Source organism: Oryzias melastigma, linkage group LG3 (genome assembly GCF_002922805.2).
Source record: "Oryzias melastigma strain HK-1 linkage group LG3, ASM292280v2, whole genome shotgun sequence".
Lineage (NCBI taxonomy): Eukaryota > Metazoa > Chordata > Actinopteri > Beloniformes > Adrianichthyidae > Oryzias > Oryzias melastigma.
This window is the reverse complement of record NC_050514.1, coordinates 35,239,105-35,261,000: the sequence shown is the minus strand read 5'-3', so window position 1 is coordinate 35,261,000 and position 21,896 is coordinate 35,239,105. Positions and strand designations below refer to the sequence as shown.

The following is a 21,896-nucleotide window of genomic DNA, read 5'->3' as shown; positions in this document are numbered from 1 at the left end:
AAAAAAGGTTAGACTTCAATTTTGTAGAATACGTGTTTTTATCCTTGGTTTATTTTTGTATTTTTAGTGTTATTTATCTGCTGGTTTTAAAAGAACTATGGTAATAATTTACCCAGTAAAGTTTAATATTCTATAAGAGCTGATAGGATCACAACATTTTCTAATACAGAATTTGCTTCTTAAACTTGTTTGAAGGTTGGAATGTTTTATGAGCTTTCTGTCTTTAGCTTGTCAAATAGATACAAAAAATCACAAGTCTATTATTCTTTTAGAAAAGAAAGTCACAGGTAGTGGGAGCAGAGCAGCAATGAAATCAGTCTTCAACTTCAGTTATTTCCCTCTAGAAGCTGCTTTTCTCACAGTGCGGGGAACATGGGAAATAAACATGTCAAGTCATGCACACTGGAGTCAAACTGTAACAGTGAGGCATCACCGACGGCAGGCATTGTCCTTAAAGCGGCACAGAATTGCATGGTGAGCTGGAGCCGCTCGTGTCCTGCGGTGCGAATGACAGCTCCATGGCTCATCTGAAGGGCCTGTAGCAAAACAGCAGCTCATTACAAGTGAGGCAGCTCGGCCGCCTCTGGCAGCAGGCTGCTGGCTCATTAGGGGTCACTGAGGGGCGAGTCCCACACTGTGAGCCATGCCTTGTTAATGCACGCTTTTCTGAAACTACTGTTCACTGAAATTAATTCATTCTCCATGACAGTTCAACAGACAAGTCGGCAGAAAACGAGTTCTGTGCACAATGTTGCTTCAAATTACATACTTACATTTTTCTATCATTTCCATAAAAGCGGCACTGCCTCCAATTAGTGCAGTCACAGATGTGTGTTTGTTCCACACAAAAGGAGAAAAAGGCAACAGTTTGAGAGGTTTTCAGCAGAGGAAGCCAAGCGCTTTACTGCTTTGATGTTCTGCAGGATCTCCAGGTTGAATTTATATCTAATTGTAAAAAAAAACTAAACCCAAAAAAAGACCAAGGTTGTTTTTGCTTTGAAGTCGATGCTAAATTAAGTTGTGATAGTTAACTGATGCAGTCTGACGCACATTTGCATCAATCAGTGTCAAGAAGTTTTAAAAGTGTGTGGAAAGATTAAATTAACATCTGGCCCATCGCAAACACACATCCCTCTGAAATAGCTCCTGGAATGCTTTTGTCACATCATGCTCTTTTGGTTTTTGCTCAGCGGTTAAACAGAGTTTAGACACTTTCATTAGCCAAGTTGCACTTCCAGCATCTGGCACACTGCTGCTTTGTCGGGGTGTTTTGACATCAGATTGAAATGCACCACCCAACCTTTTTCCGATTTTTTTTTCTATGCTCACAGTTCTTCTTTTGAAATATGACTCCTTTTTCAAAAAAACGACTATTAGTTCTGCTGCAAAACCTAAGATCAGGATCTGAGTCCTCTCAACCATCTAAACATTATCAAACGCTTGTCCGGGTTCTAGTTATGGGGCAGCATCTCAGATTGGATGTTCACACCTCACTCCAATGACCAGCAGAGATTTATCATTTCTCCAATTTTCCTGGGATCTGCTTCCTCCTAGCTGCCCAGAAGACCTCACTTGGAGTGGCATTCTCATTAGACGTGCAGACCACCTGAGCTGGCTTCTCTCTACATGGAAGAGTAGCGGTTTTAGTCAGATGGTTCATACCGACCTCTAAAGGGGGACGTGGTACTGGACGCGAACCGGAGCCGGGTTAGGGTGCAGGAGCTCTCCAGGTCCTAGCGCCGGCCGGGTTTAGCTAGAAGCTCGGTGGTTGGAGATCAGCCTGTGAGTTAAAGGGGGGACGCCCGCGCGCGCGGTATGGAAAGGCACGTATGAGAAAATCCGCGATTAATGCATCAAAAAAAATTGTCGGCGTCAAGCACATGTCGGATTAACGCGTTTTTAACGTGACAAATCTGACAGCCCTGATATATATATATATATTTATTTTATTTATTTTTTGGGCTGCACGGTGGCGCAGTGGTTAGCGCTCTTGCCTCACAGCAAGAAGGCCCCGGTTCAAATCCCGGCTGGGGGATTTGGGACCTTTCTGTGTGGAGTTTGCATGCGTGGGTTTTCACCGGTGTCCCACCGTCCAAAGACATGCATCATAGGTTAATTGGTGACTCTAAATTGCCCCTAGGTGTGAATGTGAGAGTGAATGTGTGTGTGATTGAGGCCCTGCGACAGACTGGTGACCTGTCCAGGGTGTACCCCGCCTTCGCCCATCAGTAGCCAGGATAGGCTACGGCACCCCCGCGACCCCAAAAGGGACAAAGCGGTCAGGAAAATGAATGAATATATATATATTATTTTGAAGTCAAACTAAAACACTGTGCATTTTACATTCTCCCTCAGTTCTTCTTATTTTATCCGCTCTGTTTATAAAAAAATGTTGATATGAAACAGAATCATAAGTTGGTAAATGTATCGGTTTATAAATCAGACTGAAAGAGTCAGTACCTCATCACCCACAAGCTTAAGAGCACATCACTTGTCTGTAGTGAGGGGATGTAAAGGGTTATACCATGAAAAAACAACTTTTTGAGCTTTTAAGTGTATTTTAATATTCATTCCTCACTATAAAGAACCCTAAAGCGGTATTTTGATTCATTCATCAATTTTTGAGTAATCCTCTACAAACTACGCTCTTAGCAGTAGCCCCTCCCATACCCACTAAAAACAAGCGGGTCCTCAAGATCTGATGTCACAGAGTGAGACCGCCCCTTTAAGGAAGAGTCTGCTCTGATAGCTCCGCCCCCAGTCTAACACCAACACCCAATTTCCCCACAGAGCTAGTGGTGATCAGGAAAACACTTTCATTTCAAATGCAGAATATCGTATATCTTCTGGTTGTGTCCTGTCTTCAATAAATTCCAGCTCAAACAGTTTGTTACTTTAGATGCGGCGCTCCTTTAAGACCCCCCCAACGGGCACAGTCTTGAGTGTATTTTTGTTGTGAAGCTGTGTAGCGATGGCCGGGCCTATTAAGGGCAGATATATGGTATGTGCATCCACCTTTGAAAAAAATGATATTTATTTTTGAGGGAAAAACGAATACACACTGCTGGCTCTAGAATGAAATCAAATGGGCAGCAGCCACACGCAGCAGCAGGCGGAGCCTCAGGAATTGAGTTGTTTTACTTCCGGATAGGACAAAAACTAAAGAAAATAACTGGTAGTATTTCATAAATGTGTTTTTCCTTGTTCCAAAGGTAATATATGATCATATGTATGGGTATATTTCACTCTGAAAGGCTTAAGAAAATCATGGTATGACCCCTTAAATATCCAGACTACCCCGGTTCCCTGCTGTCTTCATCTTACCACATTTCAAATGTGGTTAACTGTGTTTTTGTTATGGAGAAATTATTTTGGATTTTTGAGGTGGGGACGCATGAACTCAGTGGGAATTTAGCTAAAATGCTCGTAAAATACAGTTCATAAAAGCACACAAGATCTGTGTAATTAATATTACATTGTTTTTTAAATGACTTGAAACATTTATAGTAGGACTTGTGACTCGCTTGAATTGAGACTTGTTGGTCTTGACTTGTGACTTGACTTGGGACTTGAGTGCTTTTGACTTGGGACTTGACTTGGGACTTGACTTGGGACTTGAGTGCTTTCGACTTGGGACTTGACTTGGACCTGAGGACAAAGACTTGGGCCTTGACTCGGACTTGCAAAACAATGACTTGGTCTCACCTCTGGCATTAGCCATCCTATGGTATATTATATTGAACGTTAGCATCAAGCTAGCAGACTTTAGTTGTATGTGCTAAATCGATTTATATCTTTTGGGAATTGATTATTGATCTATTAAGTTTAAATTGATTTGATGGATAGTGTCTATCATTGGTTTCTTTAGAACATAAATCCTGCGAAAAAAGGACCCTGTGGACGATGATTGTGCTTTTGTAACCGTGAGATACGACGAATGATTATTGTTTATGAGACACTTTGGTTTATTTCGTTTAAAAAGCAAACAAACAACTGTTTCTCCTAAATCTCAAATATTTCACTGAATGCGATTCAGTTTTGAGATTCATGCTGCTCTCAAGGCTTGCGGCAAAATCTGAACCGCTCCACGAACGAGTTGGGTGTTACAGCCAGGCAACAAATCTTCGGACGTCATCATTTTTGGTTCCTGCCCTTAGATGAAGCAAGCCTCAATACACGCTTCGCGGAAGCTCCTCCTCCACCACTGAACACACGTCTCGAAGCCTCAATACAGAACGTCACATCACCACGTTTCCCCTCTTTGTCCTCAGCAGTCTTAGACTGCTGGGTTTTGTTGTTTTAGTTTGGATTGGATCTTGGTAGTCTTAGTTTGCGGTCTTTGTTTATTTGTTTTCTTTAGGTAGTTTTGGTTAGACAGCCCTTAGCAGGGAGCTGCTGACTCCAATGGTCAACATGGCTGGATCAACAGTCTCCATGACTTATGTTCTGTTTGGCCAAAGTTCGAATCCCTTCGTTTTTTCTTTTTGTTTGAACCAGTACACTAATTGTTTTTTCCCTTTCAGGACACAGTTTATTTGTTTCACCTATTTAATAAACTGTGTTCCTTTTTCTCAGTGGTGTCCAGTTTTTGTTATGGTCCCATTTTTGGTTTTCCCCTAGACTTGAGTCAGGTCTACTCATTGAGGCTGAAACACAAATTTTAAATTTGGATAACTATACCTGTTTACCTCCAGGGAAAATGCTGGAGAAATGCCTATTTGTTTTTCTCTGTGAATCAGCGGATCACGTAAGCAGTTACGGTTGAAAGCTTAAAATGGGGGGTTCCAGGCGAGGAATTCCAGCCAATTACATTTTCTCCGCCCAGCTCCCACGTGGGGAGGGACTTCCGGCTATTAATTTTCGAGCACCATAATTTTTCTCGGTGACCAGATTCTCTATAAAAAAATGTGCATTTATGAATCAGATAGATCAGGGAGCTTGTCAATGCGGTCTTGTGACATCCCAAAGGCGCATTACTTCAAACAGAGCCTCTTAAAAGCCATCTAAAAGAACGATTTAAAAGGAGAAATACTCTGAAAATACAAAATCAAAATTATTTTTTATTACATTTTTCTTTTTCACTGGCAAAATGCCATACATACATGTTAAAAACTCAAAGAGTTCTTCGGGCGGGGTCTCTGTACCCAATGATTTTCTGAGAAGGAGCAGGTCAGAAGGCCAGGAGGTGTTTTCCTTTGAGAGGAAAGATTGGATCTGAGCTTGTTTTTCTTTTTCAGAGAAAAGAAATCCTAATGTCAGTTTGGCAGAACCACTGAGTTTCCTACTTCCTTCCTGGAAGACTGAATGAGTCAATGAAGATGGACTATACAATAGTTGTGACGAGTTTAGCATTCAATGCCAAGTGGAGAAGAGGAAGGACATGAGACTCGTGAGTCCTGAATACAGAGCGTACATTTGTACACTCTGAGATGCATCGGTGCTGCTGTCAAGTGCTTAATCGGTTCAGTGAACACCACGATGGAAGGCCGGAATATCACGTTTATTAGGAGAGCAGGAAGAAAGAGTCTCAGACTGCTGGTGTGATACTCAGCCCCATATGTTCACCATAAGGTACTTCATGAAAGCAGAATCAGTTGTAGCCGACACTCAGTGTGTGCTTTAATTGAGTTCATCTTGAGTGCAGACAGCTGTTGTTTAAGTTTCTGTTGTTGCCTGCAAACACATCCAGAACAACTTGTTTTGCTTTAGCACAAAGAAAAGGAAACTGCCCAATTTTAAAATGCAGATTTTGTGTCCATTTTATCTTCTATTTAACAATTAAAGGAAACAAGCTTTATTAGTACTTAAAAAGGGTTGTGCATAAATGAGTGGATTTGATGGTATAAAGTGAGAAAAAGCTGACACTCACTTTGGTTTAATTGTCATCCAACAAGATTTTTAAGTTAAAGGGGCCATATCCTGAAAAAAAAAAAAACAACTTGTTGAGCTTCTAAGTGTTTTATACTGTTCATTCCTCACTATAAAAAACCCCAAAGTGGTGTTTTGATACATTCATTCATTTCTGAGTAATCCTCTAAAACCTGCACTCTGAACACCAGCCCCTCCCATACCCAGTGCTTTAAGTGGACAACAAGAAGTGGCGGTGCTCTCTTTATCGGAAGTCGAAACATAAAATAGAATCTTGAATGTAAATAATAATCAATAAAAAGAAGTCCTTTTTCCAACGTGTCTTAATATGAAATAAGAAAGAGGGAGCTCAAGTCTAGTCTAAAAATAAATGTAGTCAAACACTAACATGTGTTTGTAAAATTATTTCAATGGGTGTACAATTATAACATTCATTTTCAGTTTGATGTAATAATAGACAAACAGGCAACTAACAACACTGTAACAAAAAATGCAACATTTTCTCCAAGAAGCCCAAATCCTGTAAACTTCTAAAGAGAAATAAAATGTTATTACTGATTTTATTTGTCAGAATAACCCTTTTTGAACAAGTATCTATCTTCCTTAAACGTTCTTCTTGCAAATCATTATTTTTTCCGGGATATTTTTTGTCCTTACCATAAGTTAGTCAAGTTAAAAACTAGGGATGTCCCGATCAGGTTTTTTTGGGCCCGATCCGATTCCGAGTCATTTGATTTTGTGTATCTGCCGATACCGAGTCCCGATCTACGACTGAGTATTAGGGCCACCAAAAAGAAAAAAAAAGTAATATTACGACTTTTTTTCTCGTATATTTACGACTCGTAAATGTATGAGAAAAAAGTCGTAACTGCTAAATTACGAGAATAAAGTCGTATATTTATGACTTTAAAAGTCATAGGCTTATATTTACGACTTTTTTTCTCGTAAATTTACGAGTTTTTTCTCGTAAATTTACGAGAAAAAAAGTCGTAGTATTACTCGTAAATCTACGAGATTTAAAGTCATAAATTAATGAGAAACAAACCTAAATTAGTCTTTTTATCAGAGCTGATGTGGAGTATCTTGTGAAGATTTATTTCCAGATCGGTGTTAAAAACGAACAAATTCCGAACCTTATGGTGATTCAAAACCAAATTATTTCCTGGTTCGGTGTCGGTAGTGTGGAGTTTCATATGTAAATAAAGAGCTCAGAATAATGCATGTTTATCAGGTCCGTCACTTTATTTTGCCTTTTATTTCCCAGAAGCCTTTTCGCCACCTTACGTCACATGACAACCAAAGGAGAATGTAAACAGAGCTCCGGACCTCCCCATCTCCAAATGAAACATCCCATCTCAACACAAAACAACACTGAGAAATGACAGTTGTCTGTTACATTAGCACAAGAACATTGAAAATTCAGAAAACTAGTCCTCTTCAGACGGAAGCAGCACAGAATTGGAGGAGATCTGGTCTGTCGCGGAGGAAGAAATGACTGGAAGTGACCAGCTGCGCGGATATCGACGGCTTCATCAACGTAATCTGCAGACATCCTGCAAGCCACCATCAACGAATAAAACATTAATAAACTGTAAATCAAGTAAAGAAACTTCCAGACACTTGAAATATTATAAACATTCGGTTTACCTGATGAAATCCAAGATGTTTTTCACAGTTTGGTCGGTCTGCTTCAGCTCACGGCATAAATTCGCTGGACTGTAGGCTCCCCTCGACCTCAATATATTTACGAGAAACAGTCGTAGATTTACGAGAAAAAAAACTCGCAAATTTACGAGAATAAAAGTCGTAATATAACTTTTTTTTTTTTTTTGTGGCCCTAATACTCCGTCGTACCGATCCGATACTTTTATAAGACATTTAAAACATGGATAAATTGAAGAAACAGATTAGTGTTGTCCCTTATTTATATTTCATTAACCTTCTTTTATCGTTAAAAACTTAAATAAAACACTTCTGTGAAGTAGCTTTAATAAACAAGTGAAAATGCAGCAAATATAAACTAGGAAAAAATACTATTTTCTTGTTATATAAGTGATAATTAGTCATGTGATAAAGTTTAGTGACTTTAGCTTTAACATCTTTAGAGCTATTGAACATTTTTGACCAAATGTGATTCCTGTTCTCATTTAAAATTCTTAAAAATAAATTATGACTTTGTTTTAGCATAATTATTAGTTTTAATTTATTATTTGTATTTATTTAGTTATTTTTAAGGTTATGTGCTTATTTTTTAAGTTCTTAAGACATCACATTTTCAGTTTTATTACCACAGTAGTTAATTTTCTTAACTGTTATTTCTCTGTCAGATAAATCAAACAGGCATATCAAAGGACAGCTCGGGTCCTAAGGAGTTAAGCTAGCATGTAGCAGTTAGCAGCTGCTGTTTAGCCGTCTGTCTGCTACATGAAGAGCTTCACATTAAAAAGTAACAAAATACTGTCTTTTTCTGTTGGAATACCTTTAGAGGTTGTTGTTTGAGTTATGACAAACCAATAGAGACACTTGCTGTCAGTTTAAAGCGTTTTTAAAAGAGTTATTGATCCCGGAAGTTAGCTTTCTAGCTAGCTTTGTTTACAAGTTAGCCTTCTGCTTGAGCTGCTGCCGTTTTCTACTGCGTTTTCTGGTGATGACATTTTGTGATCTTTTCATGACATGCAGACTACTAGTGAAGTATTTATCTGGAATGATAAGATGAAATACAAAGCTCTGATCATAATGAGAATTAATGAAATATCCGATCCTGATCGGACAAAGGAGTCCGATTCCGATCGAGTCCCAAATCACGTGATCGGATCGGGACATCCCTATTAAAAACTGACCAATCAGACGCGTCTTATTACAGCGTGTGATGCCCGCTGGCCCCCACCTTGAGCATTTGATTGACATCTTCTCCCGAGCTGCTTTCAGTGGAAGGAGGGATGTGAACTGCATATAAGTGTACTCATGATTGTCGACTGTAGCTGCCCTAAAAACGCGACAGAATTTATTTTCATCAGAAGGAAATGGGTTCAAATCCAGCTTTTGAAATCCTGTTATGTAGTTTTGGTACTTTGTTGAATCTTTTCTTATTTTCACTAGATTCTTAACTTTAAAATACTAAACTCATAACAAAATTAAGTTTAACTTATCCAGTTTTAGATATAACAGGAACAACTTAACCCTAGAGTCAGCTAAACTGTATTTTGATGCAATGTTCATGTCACACTTATTACTGGTCAACCAGCTGAGCATCAGCCAACATACCAACTCTAAAACCATCAAAACTCTCCACAAACAAGCTGTGAAAGTATTAGACAGAAAGCCCAAAGCCCACCATCACTGTCATTTACTGAAAAAACACAATCTGCTGGACTGGGATAATTATGTCAAATCCAATGACTCAATCGTAATTGTCAAATCCTTCATGGCCTGGCCCCTCCTCCTTTACAGACATGTATCACAAAAAACACAAACAGGGCTGCTAGATCAGTTTCACTGTTCCCCTCAGGAAAAGAGCCTTCAGTCAGGATGTGTTCTCCTACAGAGCATCTCACACTTGGACAATCATAACTACCACCACAGCTCTGTATAAATAGTTTTGTTTGGTTTGGTATTTATTGTCTTTTTGTTATGTTTTGTTTTTCTTTCACGTATATATACCTATTGATTCCTTTTTTCTACATTTTTCTTAATAATTGCTTCTACGTTTTTGAATTTGCTGTTTTTTGTTTTCATTGACAACTCCATCTGTTGTTTCTGCTGTTGTCTTGTCTCCTTTCTGTATTGATTTAATTTGTTCTTTTAGTACAGATCAACTTTTTAATTTTTTTAAGGGACTAAAGATGGAAATTAGCTTGAAAGGCTATAATCTTATATATTTGCGTTTTTAAATGTTTTATCAATGTATGCTGTCCCTGTCTTAAATAAACAATCAATAAATTACTCAGTACACTAAATATTATTCAACAACATCAGGATAATAGGCTACATAGTAGTCAATCACTGATGTATAAATTAAGTTTCAAATAATATGTTTTATTGTTGCCTTTTAAAGTTAACTTTTATTTCAATTTTATTTATTTCTCTGTGACAATGGACATTAAATTAACCGAGCGGCTATTTTTTATCTGTTGTCCAGGGACAAATGTTACAAAAATATTATAAAAATATAATATTAAAGTTTATACTAAGGAGGGGAGGCATGTTAAAATTCAACAGAATGTCAAAGTCTTTGACTCAAAGACGACCCCAACCTCCTGTTCTCATCCAGTCCCACTGTCCGCCTTCATCCCCCGCCTGCAGCCGCCTGCACCCGCCTGGTCTCACCGACGACCAGGGCGAGTCATCTCAAACACAGCTAATGCTCCGGTACTGTTAGCTTAACTGCTACAAACAGCGCTAGCTTTAGCAACCAGAAACCTGAACATTGTCAACTCTCGCTTTTTCCTCCAAACGACAACAAAGAGATCAACAGACGGAGGACAAGAAGGAGTTCAAATGACGGTTAATCGAGTCATTTTAGCGACAAACAGCAGATGAAAACTTCACATAGCTCTGCTCTCCTGAGAACAGCATCTCTGCACTGAGCCTGTGTGCGCGTGAGAGAGAGGAGGACCCGAGTGAAGCGAGAGGCCACGCCCTCCTTGGATCTACCAATCAGCACTAGCAGCTACTTTGAATGGGAGCCAGAGAGAGCAGAGAGCGCTCTGATTTTCTTGTTTGCATATCGTCACGTTTGGGGGGGCAGTCCTGAAATTTGGGGGGGCATTGCCCCACCTTGCCAATACCTAGATCCAGCCTCAATACGGATGTCAAAATAGAGCACCGGACGGTCCTAAGTAGGTGAGAAGAGGCGGTGCTCTAAAGTGTGTTTTAGAGAAGTCCCGGTGCTCAGCACCGGAGCGCACCGGCCCACTTAGAGCTCTGCCACTGACACTTTCCTTTCTGCCTGTGAGAATCCAGAGCGAGAGGTTCATGTTTGTGATGCTAAAAGCACACTCTTCAAACGGTGGAAATGTTTTATCTCCATTTTCTCCTGCAGCTTTTCAGTGAGAAGATCAATGGAGTCGAAGGTACAAAGCATGACGAGGACTTTTTGGAAATGGAGAGGGTAAGAGCAAACTCCCTGATGTTTTACTGAGGGGGCCGTGGCGCAGCGGTAGGGCGGTCGACTCCTGATCGGAAGCAAGCGGGTTCGGGCGCTATACAAGTATACGCCATTTACCATCACATCCACATGAACGATGGATGGATGGATGATGGATGAGTCGTTGGATGAATAGATAGATGGATGGATGATAGATGAGTCGTTGGATGAATAGATTGACGGATGGATGATAGATGAGTCGTTGGATGAATAGATTGACGGATGGATAGATGGATGATGGATGGATGAATAAGTTGTTGGATGAATAGATAAATGGATGATGGATGAATAGATTGATAGATGGATGGATGAGTTGTTGGATGAATAGATAGATGGATGGATGAGTTGTTGGATGAATAGATAGATGGATGATTGAATTGGATGATGGATGTTTGGATGGATGATGGATGAATAGATAGATAGATGGATGATGGATGGATGAATAGATGGCTGGATGGATGATGGATGATGGATGGATGAATAAGTTGTTGGATGAATAGATAGATGGATGATGGATGAATAGATAGATGGATGGATGAGTTGTTGGATGAATAGATAGATGGATGAATGAATTGGATGATGGATGTTTGGATGGATGATGGATGAATAGATAGATGGATGGATGATGGATGGATGAATAGATGGCTGGATGGATGATGGATGCGTCGTTGGATTCTCCGGTAACAGTCCGCGCTCTGAGGTGACCCCTCTGTGATGGTGAAGCTCCCGCTGACAGTCTGACGTTTCCTCCTGCAGAAGATGGAGGTGACCCACAAAGGTCTGGCTGACCTCCAGTCCAGGACCACCGAGTACCTGCAGCCAAACCCCGGTAAGGCCGTCGGTGTGGTCTAGCTGCTGGTCTGCTGCGGCTCCTCTGTGATCTGTATTTGCTGTTTCAGCTTCTCGAGCCAAACTGAACATGCTGAACACGGTCTCAAAGATCAGAGGTCAAGTGAAGAGCACCGGCTACCCTCAGACAGAAGGCCTGCTGGGAGACTGCATGATCCGCCATGGATACGAGCTGGGGGGGGACTCCGCCTTCGGTACTTGATTGAACTTATATAATCCCACCCCTACTTAGTTACTTCATCTTACTGTTATCCATAATTATGTAATCCGGTTGTTGTTGTTTTGTCATCCCCAATATCAAAGTGAAGTTCTTGTTGATTATTGATTAATCTCATCAAACATTATTTCAGTAAACAGTAACATCAATCCTACTTCATGTAACAGATCTATAATACTCATTGATTATCATCAAAGTACAACGTTATACTGATACAGAAAAATAATAATTACACATTGAGATCAAGTTTTAAAGTAACAATAAAGTTCTTATTAATCATTCTCTGAAAGAATTCTTAGATATTTTCAATAAACATTAATGATTCTCACAATATCTAATGATCATTGATTGGGCGGCCGTGGTGCAGTGGTAGGGCGGTCGACTCCTGATCAGAAGTGAGCGAGTTCGACTCTGCCTTGCCCGCCCATGTGTCGAAGTGTCCTTGGGCAAGACACTGAACCCCGAATCTCCTCTGGTGGGAGGTTGGCGCCAGTGTTTGGCAGCGGAGCCACCACCAGTGTGTGAATGTGTGTGTGAATGGGTGAATGTGACTGTGAAGCGCTTTGGGCCCTCGAAGGAGGGTAGAAAGTGCTATACAAGTATACGCCATTTACCATTTACCATTATCTTTAGAACACATGATTACAATAATCCTGTGATCATTGCTACATATTTTGGATCAAGTAAAGAACATTAATACCATAGTGATTGTAAACTTTTCAGTGATCATTACTGCATATTACAGAACATAAAACTCATTGATTGATTACAAAAATCTTTGATTATTTCATCACATTCAAGTTCAGACATTTGGAATTCTTCAAACACCAGTTGATCTTTAACTAATCTTATCTTCATAGATTAGAGTTTCTTTATCCATTTTCTTGAATGTATAAATGCTTGAACATTGTTTGAGCTCATTACTTAACTTGTTCCAGAGTTTAGTTCCACACAGAAACACAGAAACTTTTCTTTGTGGTTCTTATCAATCCGACCTTGAAGTTCCTGCATCCTCTCAGTTTGTTCCTCCCTCATTTTCTAAGAACTGTTTCCCCACTAGCTCTGTATAGTAACTGTGCAGTGTAAAGATCAACGAGGTCATACAGTTTTAGAATTCTGGATTGATCAAATAAATTGTTAGTGTGATCCAGATAACCGTCTTTATGTCTAATTCTGATGGCTCGTTTCTGAAGCATAAAGAGAGGATGTAGTGAACTCTCATCATTATTACCCCAAACTTCTATACACTCGGTGAAATATGGTAATATTAAGGAGCAGTACAATAAATATCTACAGCTATATTCTAATATATATTTAGATTTATTTATAATTGAAATACTTTTTGAAACTTTAGTTTGTTTGTGTCTGATGTGTGGCTTCAGTTTGTTATCAATAACAATCCCTAAGAATTTAATTTCTGTTACACTTTCGATTAAGTCATTATTAACTTTAATTGAGAGCTCTCTGCTGGCTTGGTAATTACCAAAAACATCACTTTAGATTTGTCTAGATCCAAAGATAGTTTGTTGTTCTCCATCCATGATTTTATTTTGATTAACTCTGTGTTCAACACATTGATAAGTTCCCTTTGATTGTCTTTAGAATATAAAATATTTGTGTCATCAGCAAATAAAAAGAGTTTTAAAAGTTTTGAAACATTGAATATATCATTGATGTAGATATTGAACAGCAGCGGGCCAAGAATTGATCCTTGTGGGACACCACAACTTATCCCTTTGGCCTCTGATGTAAATTCATTCATCTTGACAAATTGTTTTCTTCCTGTTAAATAGCTTTTGACCCAACTTAGCGCTACTCCTCTGAAAGTGATGATGATGAAGATGATGACCTTTGTGACCTGTAGGGGGCGCTCTGGTGGACGTGGGAGAGGCCATGCAGCAGATGGGAGACTTGAAAGACTCTCTGGACATAAAGGTCAAAGAAAAGTTCATCGACCCGCTGCAGAGTCTGCAGGACAACGAGCTGAAGGAGATCACGGTACTCTGCAGTCCGTCTCACTAACAGGAAGTCACCTGAGCTTAGAGTGACACGCCTCCACCTCTGTGCACAGCACCACCTGAAGAAGCTCGAGGGCCGCAGGCTGGCTTTCGACTACAAGAAGAAGCGGCAGGGAAAGATCCCGGACGAGGAGATCCGGCAGGCTTTGGAAAAGTTTGAGGAAAGCAAAGAGCTGGCAGAGAGGAGCATGTTCTACTTCCTGGAGAACCAGGTGGGAGAGAGCGTTCCCGTGTGTGTGCACGTTATGGATGAGCTGCCGGCCTGACGCCGCTTCCCTGTGTGTCCACCAGGTGGAGCAGCTGAGTCAGCTCTCAGGGCTGGTGCAGGCGGCTTTGGCCTTCCACCAGCAGTCCTCTGAAGTTCTGCGGGAGCTCAGCAGGAAGCTGCAGAAGCGGTGAGGCGCCCCCTTGTGGAAACATTCACCTCCTTCACATGAAGGTCAGAGGTCATCTGCACCGAGCAGAACCTGAGATGTACCGATCCATCAGCCAGGATCCGGAACCAGAAGGTTCCATTGCTGTCAATGGTTTTACCTGTGAATACCTGCATGTCTGGGGTTGGTCCGCTCTCGTTAACCGTTGACAGTTTAAATAAAGTTTTGTCCGGTCACTGAAACAAACGACCAGCAGGACGCTCAGAGGACGAACGTTTCATTTTCAGACTCTAGCTATGTCCCAATTCCCTCCCTAACCCCCAACTACCAAAAACCTGTACTGTGTCCTGGATTTTAAAGGTAATTCTGACCCCAAGATCACGACTTTTCTTTCGTTTTTCTAAACTCCGGAGATGACGTCGCCGATTTCACAAAGTGAAAATCGAACAGAAACGAACATTTCACGTTTATTCACGACTCCATTGTTTCTGACGGTGAATGTTAGTTCAAATATTACATTCAAACACTTTTTTTGATCTGAAATTGTTCCACCACAATGCATTGTGGTCTATATTCGCTAATGCAATGAGCATCAATGTGTACTATTTTTTGCAAAGACTTCTGGGAAATGTGGAGTGCTCTGGATTTTGGAATTGCAGATTCAGACAGCTCTAGAAAATGGAGAACGCACTATGAAGTGAGAAGGGGGGATTCTGACATAGCTTCTGACGTAAACCCCTGTGGGCGTGGCTGCCGCTGTGGCTCCTCCCCCCTCAGCAGACATGGTTGAGGCCGACCTTTGACCCTCCAGGTTGCCCCCCAGCAGATGGTTCATTTCTCGTCTGTCTTCTACTCTCAGGATCTCCACGGCCAGCAGCCGGCCCAGGAGAGAGTTCAAGTCCAAGCGGAACAGCGTGGAGCGTCTGGACGGCGGTCACCGCGGCAGCCTGACCCGCTGCTCACTGAAGTCCAGCGGTACGCCGTCCGGATCTCGGAGGTTCACCGTCCACCTTCTCCAAGGCTGAACGTGTCTTCTGTTGTCTGCAGGTTCTCCGGCCGTCCTCACAGTCCCAGGAAAACGTGAGCAGAACTTTGTGGGACTGCCGTGTGGGTGGAGTTCTGAGCCTGAAGCTCGGTGCAGACGCTGCTGCAGGTTCTGGAAGAACCACAGAACCACCAGAGACCGGCTGTACCGAACACGAGTCTCAGCTCCTTCAGCTACTGCTGACAACACGAGCAGAGAGTTCCCAATCACAGAATTAGCCTCTCTGGTCTTTGAGCTAACGATGTGGCCTAGTGGTAGAGCGTCCGCCCTGAGACTGGAAGGTTGTGGGTTCAACTTCAGGCCGAGTCATCCTAAATGAGACCCAGTGCCTCCCTCTGCCTGATCCCCCGCATGAAGGGGTTAGATCTGGAGTTAAATCATCAAATGGTTCCTGCAGCTGACCCCTCCCCCAGGGGAGGGGCCAAAGGCGGAGAACATGTTTCACAGCTAGGAGGAGCTTCACAACTAACAGGCCCGAATTCCTCCCCATCCTACATTTACCCTTCCAGAGTTAATGAAAAATTTGAATCAGAATTCAGACGTCCCTCCCACTCGAAGATGGATGGATGAATGAACAACGGTAGCATGCTAGCCTGCTAGCATTATTGTTAGCATGCTAACATTGCATTGTGCTGCCCTCCCCAAATAAGAAAGTAAACCGTCTTCTAAACCACAAACCCTGTGGTCATGTGAGCCGTTGGTCTGGACGCCATCTTGACTGGATATGACATCATCAACCCCCCTTCCTCCAGCCCCTCCCACATCAGGAACATAACATGCCTGTCAGTGCTTGGACCACGCCCACTGAGGCAGCTCATGATTAGACGGTCACATGTCACTAAAATGACCACGCCCCCTTCTTAGTATTACTTATAGTCAGTACACATCTACAAATGGGCGGAGCCAAACTCTAAAGTAGTCTGTCTTGGAGGCGGAGTTAAACTTGAACTCAGGAGCAGCATTTTTAAATAAAGTTATTTTATTTTGTATTTATGATCAACTTCAGGTGCAGAACTTTCATGGTTTCTGTTTTAGAGTTCTGGTTTATTTATTCATCAGAACCTCCCTCTTCAGCACCTCCCTCTTCAGAACCGTCCTATCAGAACCTCCCTCTTCAGAACCTGTTGGTCTCCTTCTTCTCTAGAGTTCTCCTTCATGTTCTGGTGGTTCTACAGAGGATTCTGGAGTATCTTTTAGTTTTTATGTGATGGGGGGGTATCTTCATAGATAGATAGATAGATCAACTTTATTCATCCCCGCAGGGAAACTCAGTTGTAGAAGCAACAATCAATAATAATGAAAACACCACAAAGCACAAAACACCATAAAACTGCTAAAAGATCAATACAAAATTCAAATGATCAATAAAATGTAACTAACTTATAAATATAAGTAGTCATAGCAGCAGAACAAATATAAATAAACAAACGCACAGCAGAAAAAGACTATATACACACATGTACAAAGATGTAAAAAGAGCCTAAGAAAAAGCTCCAAGGTGTTTTCCTTTCACCTTTTAGACATAGAGGAGTTATAAAGCCTAATGGCAGATGGCAGGAATGACTTCCTGTACCGCTCCTTAGAGCAGCGGGGCTGCAAGAGTCTACAGCTGAAGCTGCTTCTCAGTGTCCACAGTTTCAAAGAGGGTGGGAGGGATTGTCCAAGATGGTCAGCAGAAATTATGAGCCCTCCTCCTCTCTTCATACCGCACGCGGTGGTGTCTCGGTCCACTCGCACAGTGAGGAAGCTGGCGATAGAAACGTTAGAGTCCGGTATCAGTCCGCTGAGCCATGTTTCGGTGAAACACATGATACTGGCCTCCCGGTACTCCCGCTGGGTCCGTGTGAGCGCCTCCAGCTCGCCCATCTTATTGGCCATGGACCTGACGTTCCCCGTGATGATCGCGGGGACACAGGGTTTAAAACGCCGCTTCTTCATTCGCCGTTTAACTCCCGCCCAGCATCCACGGCGTCTTTTCCAAAGCTCCTCCGGCAGTTGAGGCTTCACTCCGATTTCGGAGGATGGTGGTTTTAGAGCCAGCAGCTGATCGATGATGTAAACAAAGGAGGAAGTCCTCTCGGCGTGGATGCAGTGAGCCAAAAGTAGCACAAAAAAGACGTACAGAAGCAAAAATACATTAAAAAGTACGAAAATAAGGCAAAACGCCAGGAGCCGCTCTTCATTTTTCAAAAAAAAAGAGAAAAAAGAGAGGAAAAAAAGACATTTGGCCCCCCAGTGGTGACACAGTGAATGGGCTCCCATGACGTACAGCTTTAACTCCGCCTCCAAGAGGACGGGGGCGGAGTTTAGTGTTTGATGTGTCTCGTCTCCTCCAGCAGATCACATGACGCCCGCCCCCCTGTCGTGGCCGGAGAGCCCCCCCAGCAAAGGCGGTTTTCAGGGTGAGGATGTGTGTCGTTGATGGTTGTCATCTGGACCCCCCCTAATGACTCCCTGTGTTTGCAGCAGAGGGGGAGGTGCCGGACCAGCCGTGCTGCCGCGCCCTCTACGACTTCGACCCGGAGAACGCCGGCGAGCTGAGCTTCAGGGAGGGGGACACCATCATCCTGGCCAACCAGCTGGACCAGAACTGGTACGAGGGCATGATCAACGGAGACTCGGGCTTCTTCCCCGTCAACTACGTGGAGGTCATCATCCCCCTCCCCCAGTGACCTCCGACCTCCCTGATGGTCGGGGAGCTCCTCAGAGAGGCGGGGCCCTGCGGGGGGGCGGTGACCCCTGGCATGCTGGAGGGACCGCCTCCAGGTCTGTGGAACAGAGAGAGCTGTGAGGATCGAGGACCAGAACCGGATCGGGATCCGAATGGTCTTCAAATCAAGCTGTCAGACTTCAGTCCATCAGCGGTCCGGAAACCTCGGATGTTCTGACGGCCCCCCCGCTGTGGGTACAGGCCTCTGTTGGAGACGCCAGAGGTTCTGCAGAAAGGGGGGGTTCTAGTCCTTTGATGTGTTCTGGAAAGTCCAAACGCAGATCTGTCCAGAACCCTGCTAGGCTGGAACAAAGTCCAAATGACTTTAAAGGAGAGACATATCTGGACCGGTTCTATCAGAACCCGTGAAGGACAAAGTCGCTTCATGGACTTTTCAGATCCATGATGTTCATGTTGTCATGGCAACAGTGGTCGCTTCGGAGTATTGGAGCAGGGTTCTGAGGGACCGTAAATCACTTCCTGGATCTGCACCGGATCGATTAAACTGCTCCACCTCCAGAACCGAGTTCAGATGTTTGAAGCTCCTCCAGCTTCACTGAACGCCGGTCGGTTCTGTTCCATAAAGGTTCTGCGGTTCTGTGTCTGAGCCGTGAAAGATTTATCCATTCATGGATCTGACAGATCAGTAAATCCTCTGCAGTAAACGTGTCGTGTCCAAACCCGGTTCTGTGCCTTTACTTCTCTGCAGAATATCAATGTTTCAGGAACCGGACGATGACACAAGCTCCTCCTCCAGGTTAGGAGGGAGTCACTCCTCCTGGAGAAGATTCAGGAAACTATTCCTGTCTGGTGAGGATCAGAAGAACGGTCCGAGTCTGGAGACGGAGATCTCAGGTTGATGTTCTGCTCTGACGGACAGAGTTCTGAAGATCCATGCAGACAGACCAGATCACATCTGAGTGTGAGTGTGCACGTATGTGAGAGTGCACGTATGTGAGTGTACACGTATGTGAGAGTGCACGTATGTGAGTGTACACGTATGTGAGTGTGCACGTATGTGAGAGTGCACGTATGTGAGTGCGCACGTATGTGAGTGTGCACGTATGTGAGAGTGCACGTATGTGAGTGTGCACGTATGTGAGTGTGCACGTATGTGAGAGTGCACGTATGTGAGTGCGCACGTATGTGAGTGCGCACATATGTGAGTGCGCACGTATGTGAGTGTGCACGTATGTGAGTGCGCACGTATGTGAGTGTGCACGTATGTGAGAGTGCACGTATGTGAGTGTGCACGTATGTGAGTGTGCACGTATGTGAGAGTGCACGTGTCTGAGTGTCCATGGGTGTGTGTGTTTACGTATAAGTGCATATGTGTGTGTGCACGTGTGGGTGTGCACGTGCAGGTTTCATGTCGATCTCCTGCAGTAGAAACGTGTCTTGGTAAAGCTGCGTTTGGAGGACCACAGTCAGGGATCGGGTCAGAACCACAGAACAAAGTTCTTCTGGACGTCCACTGGAAGCGGTTCTCAGATCCAAACCTCTGTGCTCCTCTGTTTGCCTCCTTTCTTGTTCTGTTGTGGGGCGCTCTCGTCTCTCTGGTGGTCCGGTCTTCTCACTGGTTCTGGTTCTGAGGAACAGTTGGCAGCGCAGGTCCAGTCTGGCTGGTCCAGCGCGGGCAGCGTGGTGGTGCTGGTGGCTCCTCTGAAGCCGAGTGTCGAGCTGAGGCTGTCGGACGGAAAGGTCCGGTACCCCCCCCTCGCGGCTGCGCGGCGCCCCCACGGCGCCCGCTCCGTCAGAACCACCGCCCGCCGGATCTTCTTCCAGCCCAGGTGGTTGAGCTCCAGCAGGTTGAGGACGATGCAGAACACGCCCACGCAGAACATGAAGAGCAGGAAGACGGTCTTCTCGGTGGGTCTGGACACGAAGCAGTCCACCGGCTGGCTGCACGGCCGGGCCCGGCACAGGAAGTGGACCGGGACCCGGAATCCGAACAGCTTCCACTGCGCCGCCACGAAGCCCACTTCCAGTAGAGCGCGCAGACACACGTGGAACACGTAGCATTTGGACAGAACGCCGCCCGAGCCCGCCTCCCTGAGGGTCCGGGTCAGAGGTTCTGTCGGGCCGGGCTCTCCTCCCTGGTGGTCCTGGCAGACCTCCAGAACGTCCTTCAGACTGTGTCCCAGGTGCTGGTGGGAGCGGATGGAGCAGCTGTCGGAGTCGCAGCTGCGGGCGTACGCCTCGGGCGTGAACGGCGGGCCGCGGCGCCGCGGCGGCTTGGACAGACTGTGCCACGTGTAGACGATGAAGCAGAGCGACGGCGTGGACACGCTGATGATGTGGAAGACCCAGAAGCGCGGCTGCGAGATGGGGGCGAAGGCGTCGTAGCAGACGGTGGAGCAGCCCGGCTGCAGCGTGTTGCACACGAACATCTCCTGCTCGTCGGCGTACACGTCCTCCGTCGCCACGGCGACGATCAGCAGCCGGAAGATCACCATGACGGTCAGCCACAGCCGCCCAATCATGGTGGAGTGGTGGTGGACGGCGTCCAACAGGCGTTTGAGGAGAGTCCACTCCGTCATGCTGGAGAAGCAGCCTGTCCGGTACCGACCCGACCCGAACCAGGGGGTCCTTACAGCCCCGCGCAGCAGAGAGTGAAGACTGCCGGGCTCTGAACGCTCTCCAGAGGGAGGAGCACTCCAGCAGGACCCCCCCTCAGATAAGGAGGTCCCCGCTCGCTGATGTCTGAAGATCCATTTTGGAACCAGCCCCCCCCCACCGCCAGACGACCCGGTGATGGTGTGAAGAGATAGACGGTCCTGACAGAGCGCCGGGCGGAACCGCTCTCTGCTGCTCAAGAGCTGCTGGCTTTAAAAAGCTCCGGAGGCGAGCCGTCCTGATAAACCGGCAGCCCCCCCACCCCCCCGACGCCTCAGCAGTCCCATGAGCTGACTCCACCCACCCTAAAGGCCTCAGAGTGGGGGTGATGGGGTACGGGGGTCATGTACAAAATAATCGAAACCAAAAACTATGATTTACTATTTAGTGTTAAAGTCCAGAAACACTCAACACTGATGGAATTCTACAAACAGAAATAAATGGACACAAAACGTCAAAGATGATCTGGTTTCTTCTGTTCTCGGGTCCAGATTGGTTCTGGAGTCGGTTCTGTATGAAACTCTTTCCTTGCAGACTCTGAATTCTGATTCATTCTCCATAACAGTGAAAACGTTCCAGATGTCTCCAGTGTCATTCGCTTCCGTTCATCGTTGTGTCTCTCTCTCACTGCACGTTTCTGTATGGGAGACACGGTACAGAGGAGATGATTGACAGGGTCTGCAGCCAATCAGGACACAGAACAGGTGTGAGGTTTGAAATAAAAAAGCACGAACTCTGAATCAGTGAGAGGTGAACTGGATCTATGGAGAGTTCAGAGAGAACGATGGAATTCACTTCCACGTGGATCTCGATCTTGTGGCCAGACTACAATAAAAATCATACATTATTTGGGGATATTTGGGGACCTCTGCTCTGAAGCTCTTCAATCGTGAACACCCCCCCCCAATTCTAACTTTAGCTCATCGGGGGAGGAGGCAATGCAGTGGGATAAGATTTCACAAAACAACTTCCAGAAGATCTGTCGGAGCAAAACTGTTTTAGATTCACAGTAAGGAATGACAACTGCATCTGAGGCCCGCCCCCTACAGAGAG

The 21,896-nt window shown here is 44.4% G+C and overlaps 2 protein-coding genes across 5 annotated transcripts; one reads left to right on the top strand and one right to left on the bottom strand.

The window, feature by feature from the left end:
- Window positions 1-9,930: 9,930 nt before the first annotated feature.
- LOC112160674 (endophilin-A3) lies at window positions 9,931-18,908 on the top strand. Of its 4 annotated transcripts, none has more exons than XM_024295395.2 (10): window positions 9,931-10,978; window positions 11,771-11,843; window positions 11,914-12,057; window positions 13,945-14,078; window positions 14,152-14,310; window positions 14,390-14,493; window positions 15,332-15,447; window positions 15,520-15,552; window positions 17,857-17,919; window positions 17,987-18,908. In XM_024295395.2, exons 1-10 carry the CDS (start codon window positions 10,883-10,885, stop codon window positions 18,187-18,189), a joined length of 1,125 nt encoding a protein of 374 aa, XP_024151163.1. In that variant the 5' UTR covers window positions 9,931-10,882; the 3' UTR covers window positions 18,190-18,908. The 4 variants fall into 4 exon arrangements, with proteins under 4 accessions (XP_024151163.1, XP_024151162.1, XP_024151161.1 ...); XM_024295394.2 differs by having other exon boundaries at window positions 17,854-17,919; XM_024295393.2 differs by having other exon boundaries at window positions 9,932-10,978; window positions 17,984-18,908.
- A 656-nt stretch (window positions 18,909-19,564) lies between these two features.
- On the bottom strand, window positions 19,565-21,890 carry cx36.7 (connexin 36.7). Its single transcript, XM_024295396.2, has 2 exons — window positions 21,578-21,890; window positions 19,565-21,480 (listed from the first exon to the last, which is right to left on the bottom strand). Exon 2 carries the CDS (start codon window positions 20,765-20,767, stop codon window positions 19,715-19,717), a length of 1,053 nt encoding a protein of 350 aa, XP_024151164.1. The 5' UTR covers window positions 20,768-21,480; window positions 21,578-21,890; the 3' UTR covers window positions 19,565-19,714.
- Window positions 21,891-21,896: the final 6 nt, after the last annotated feature.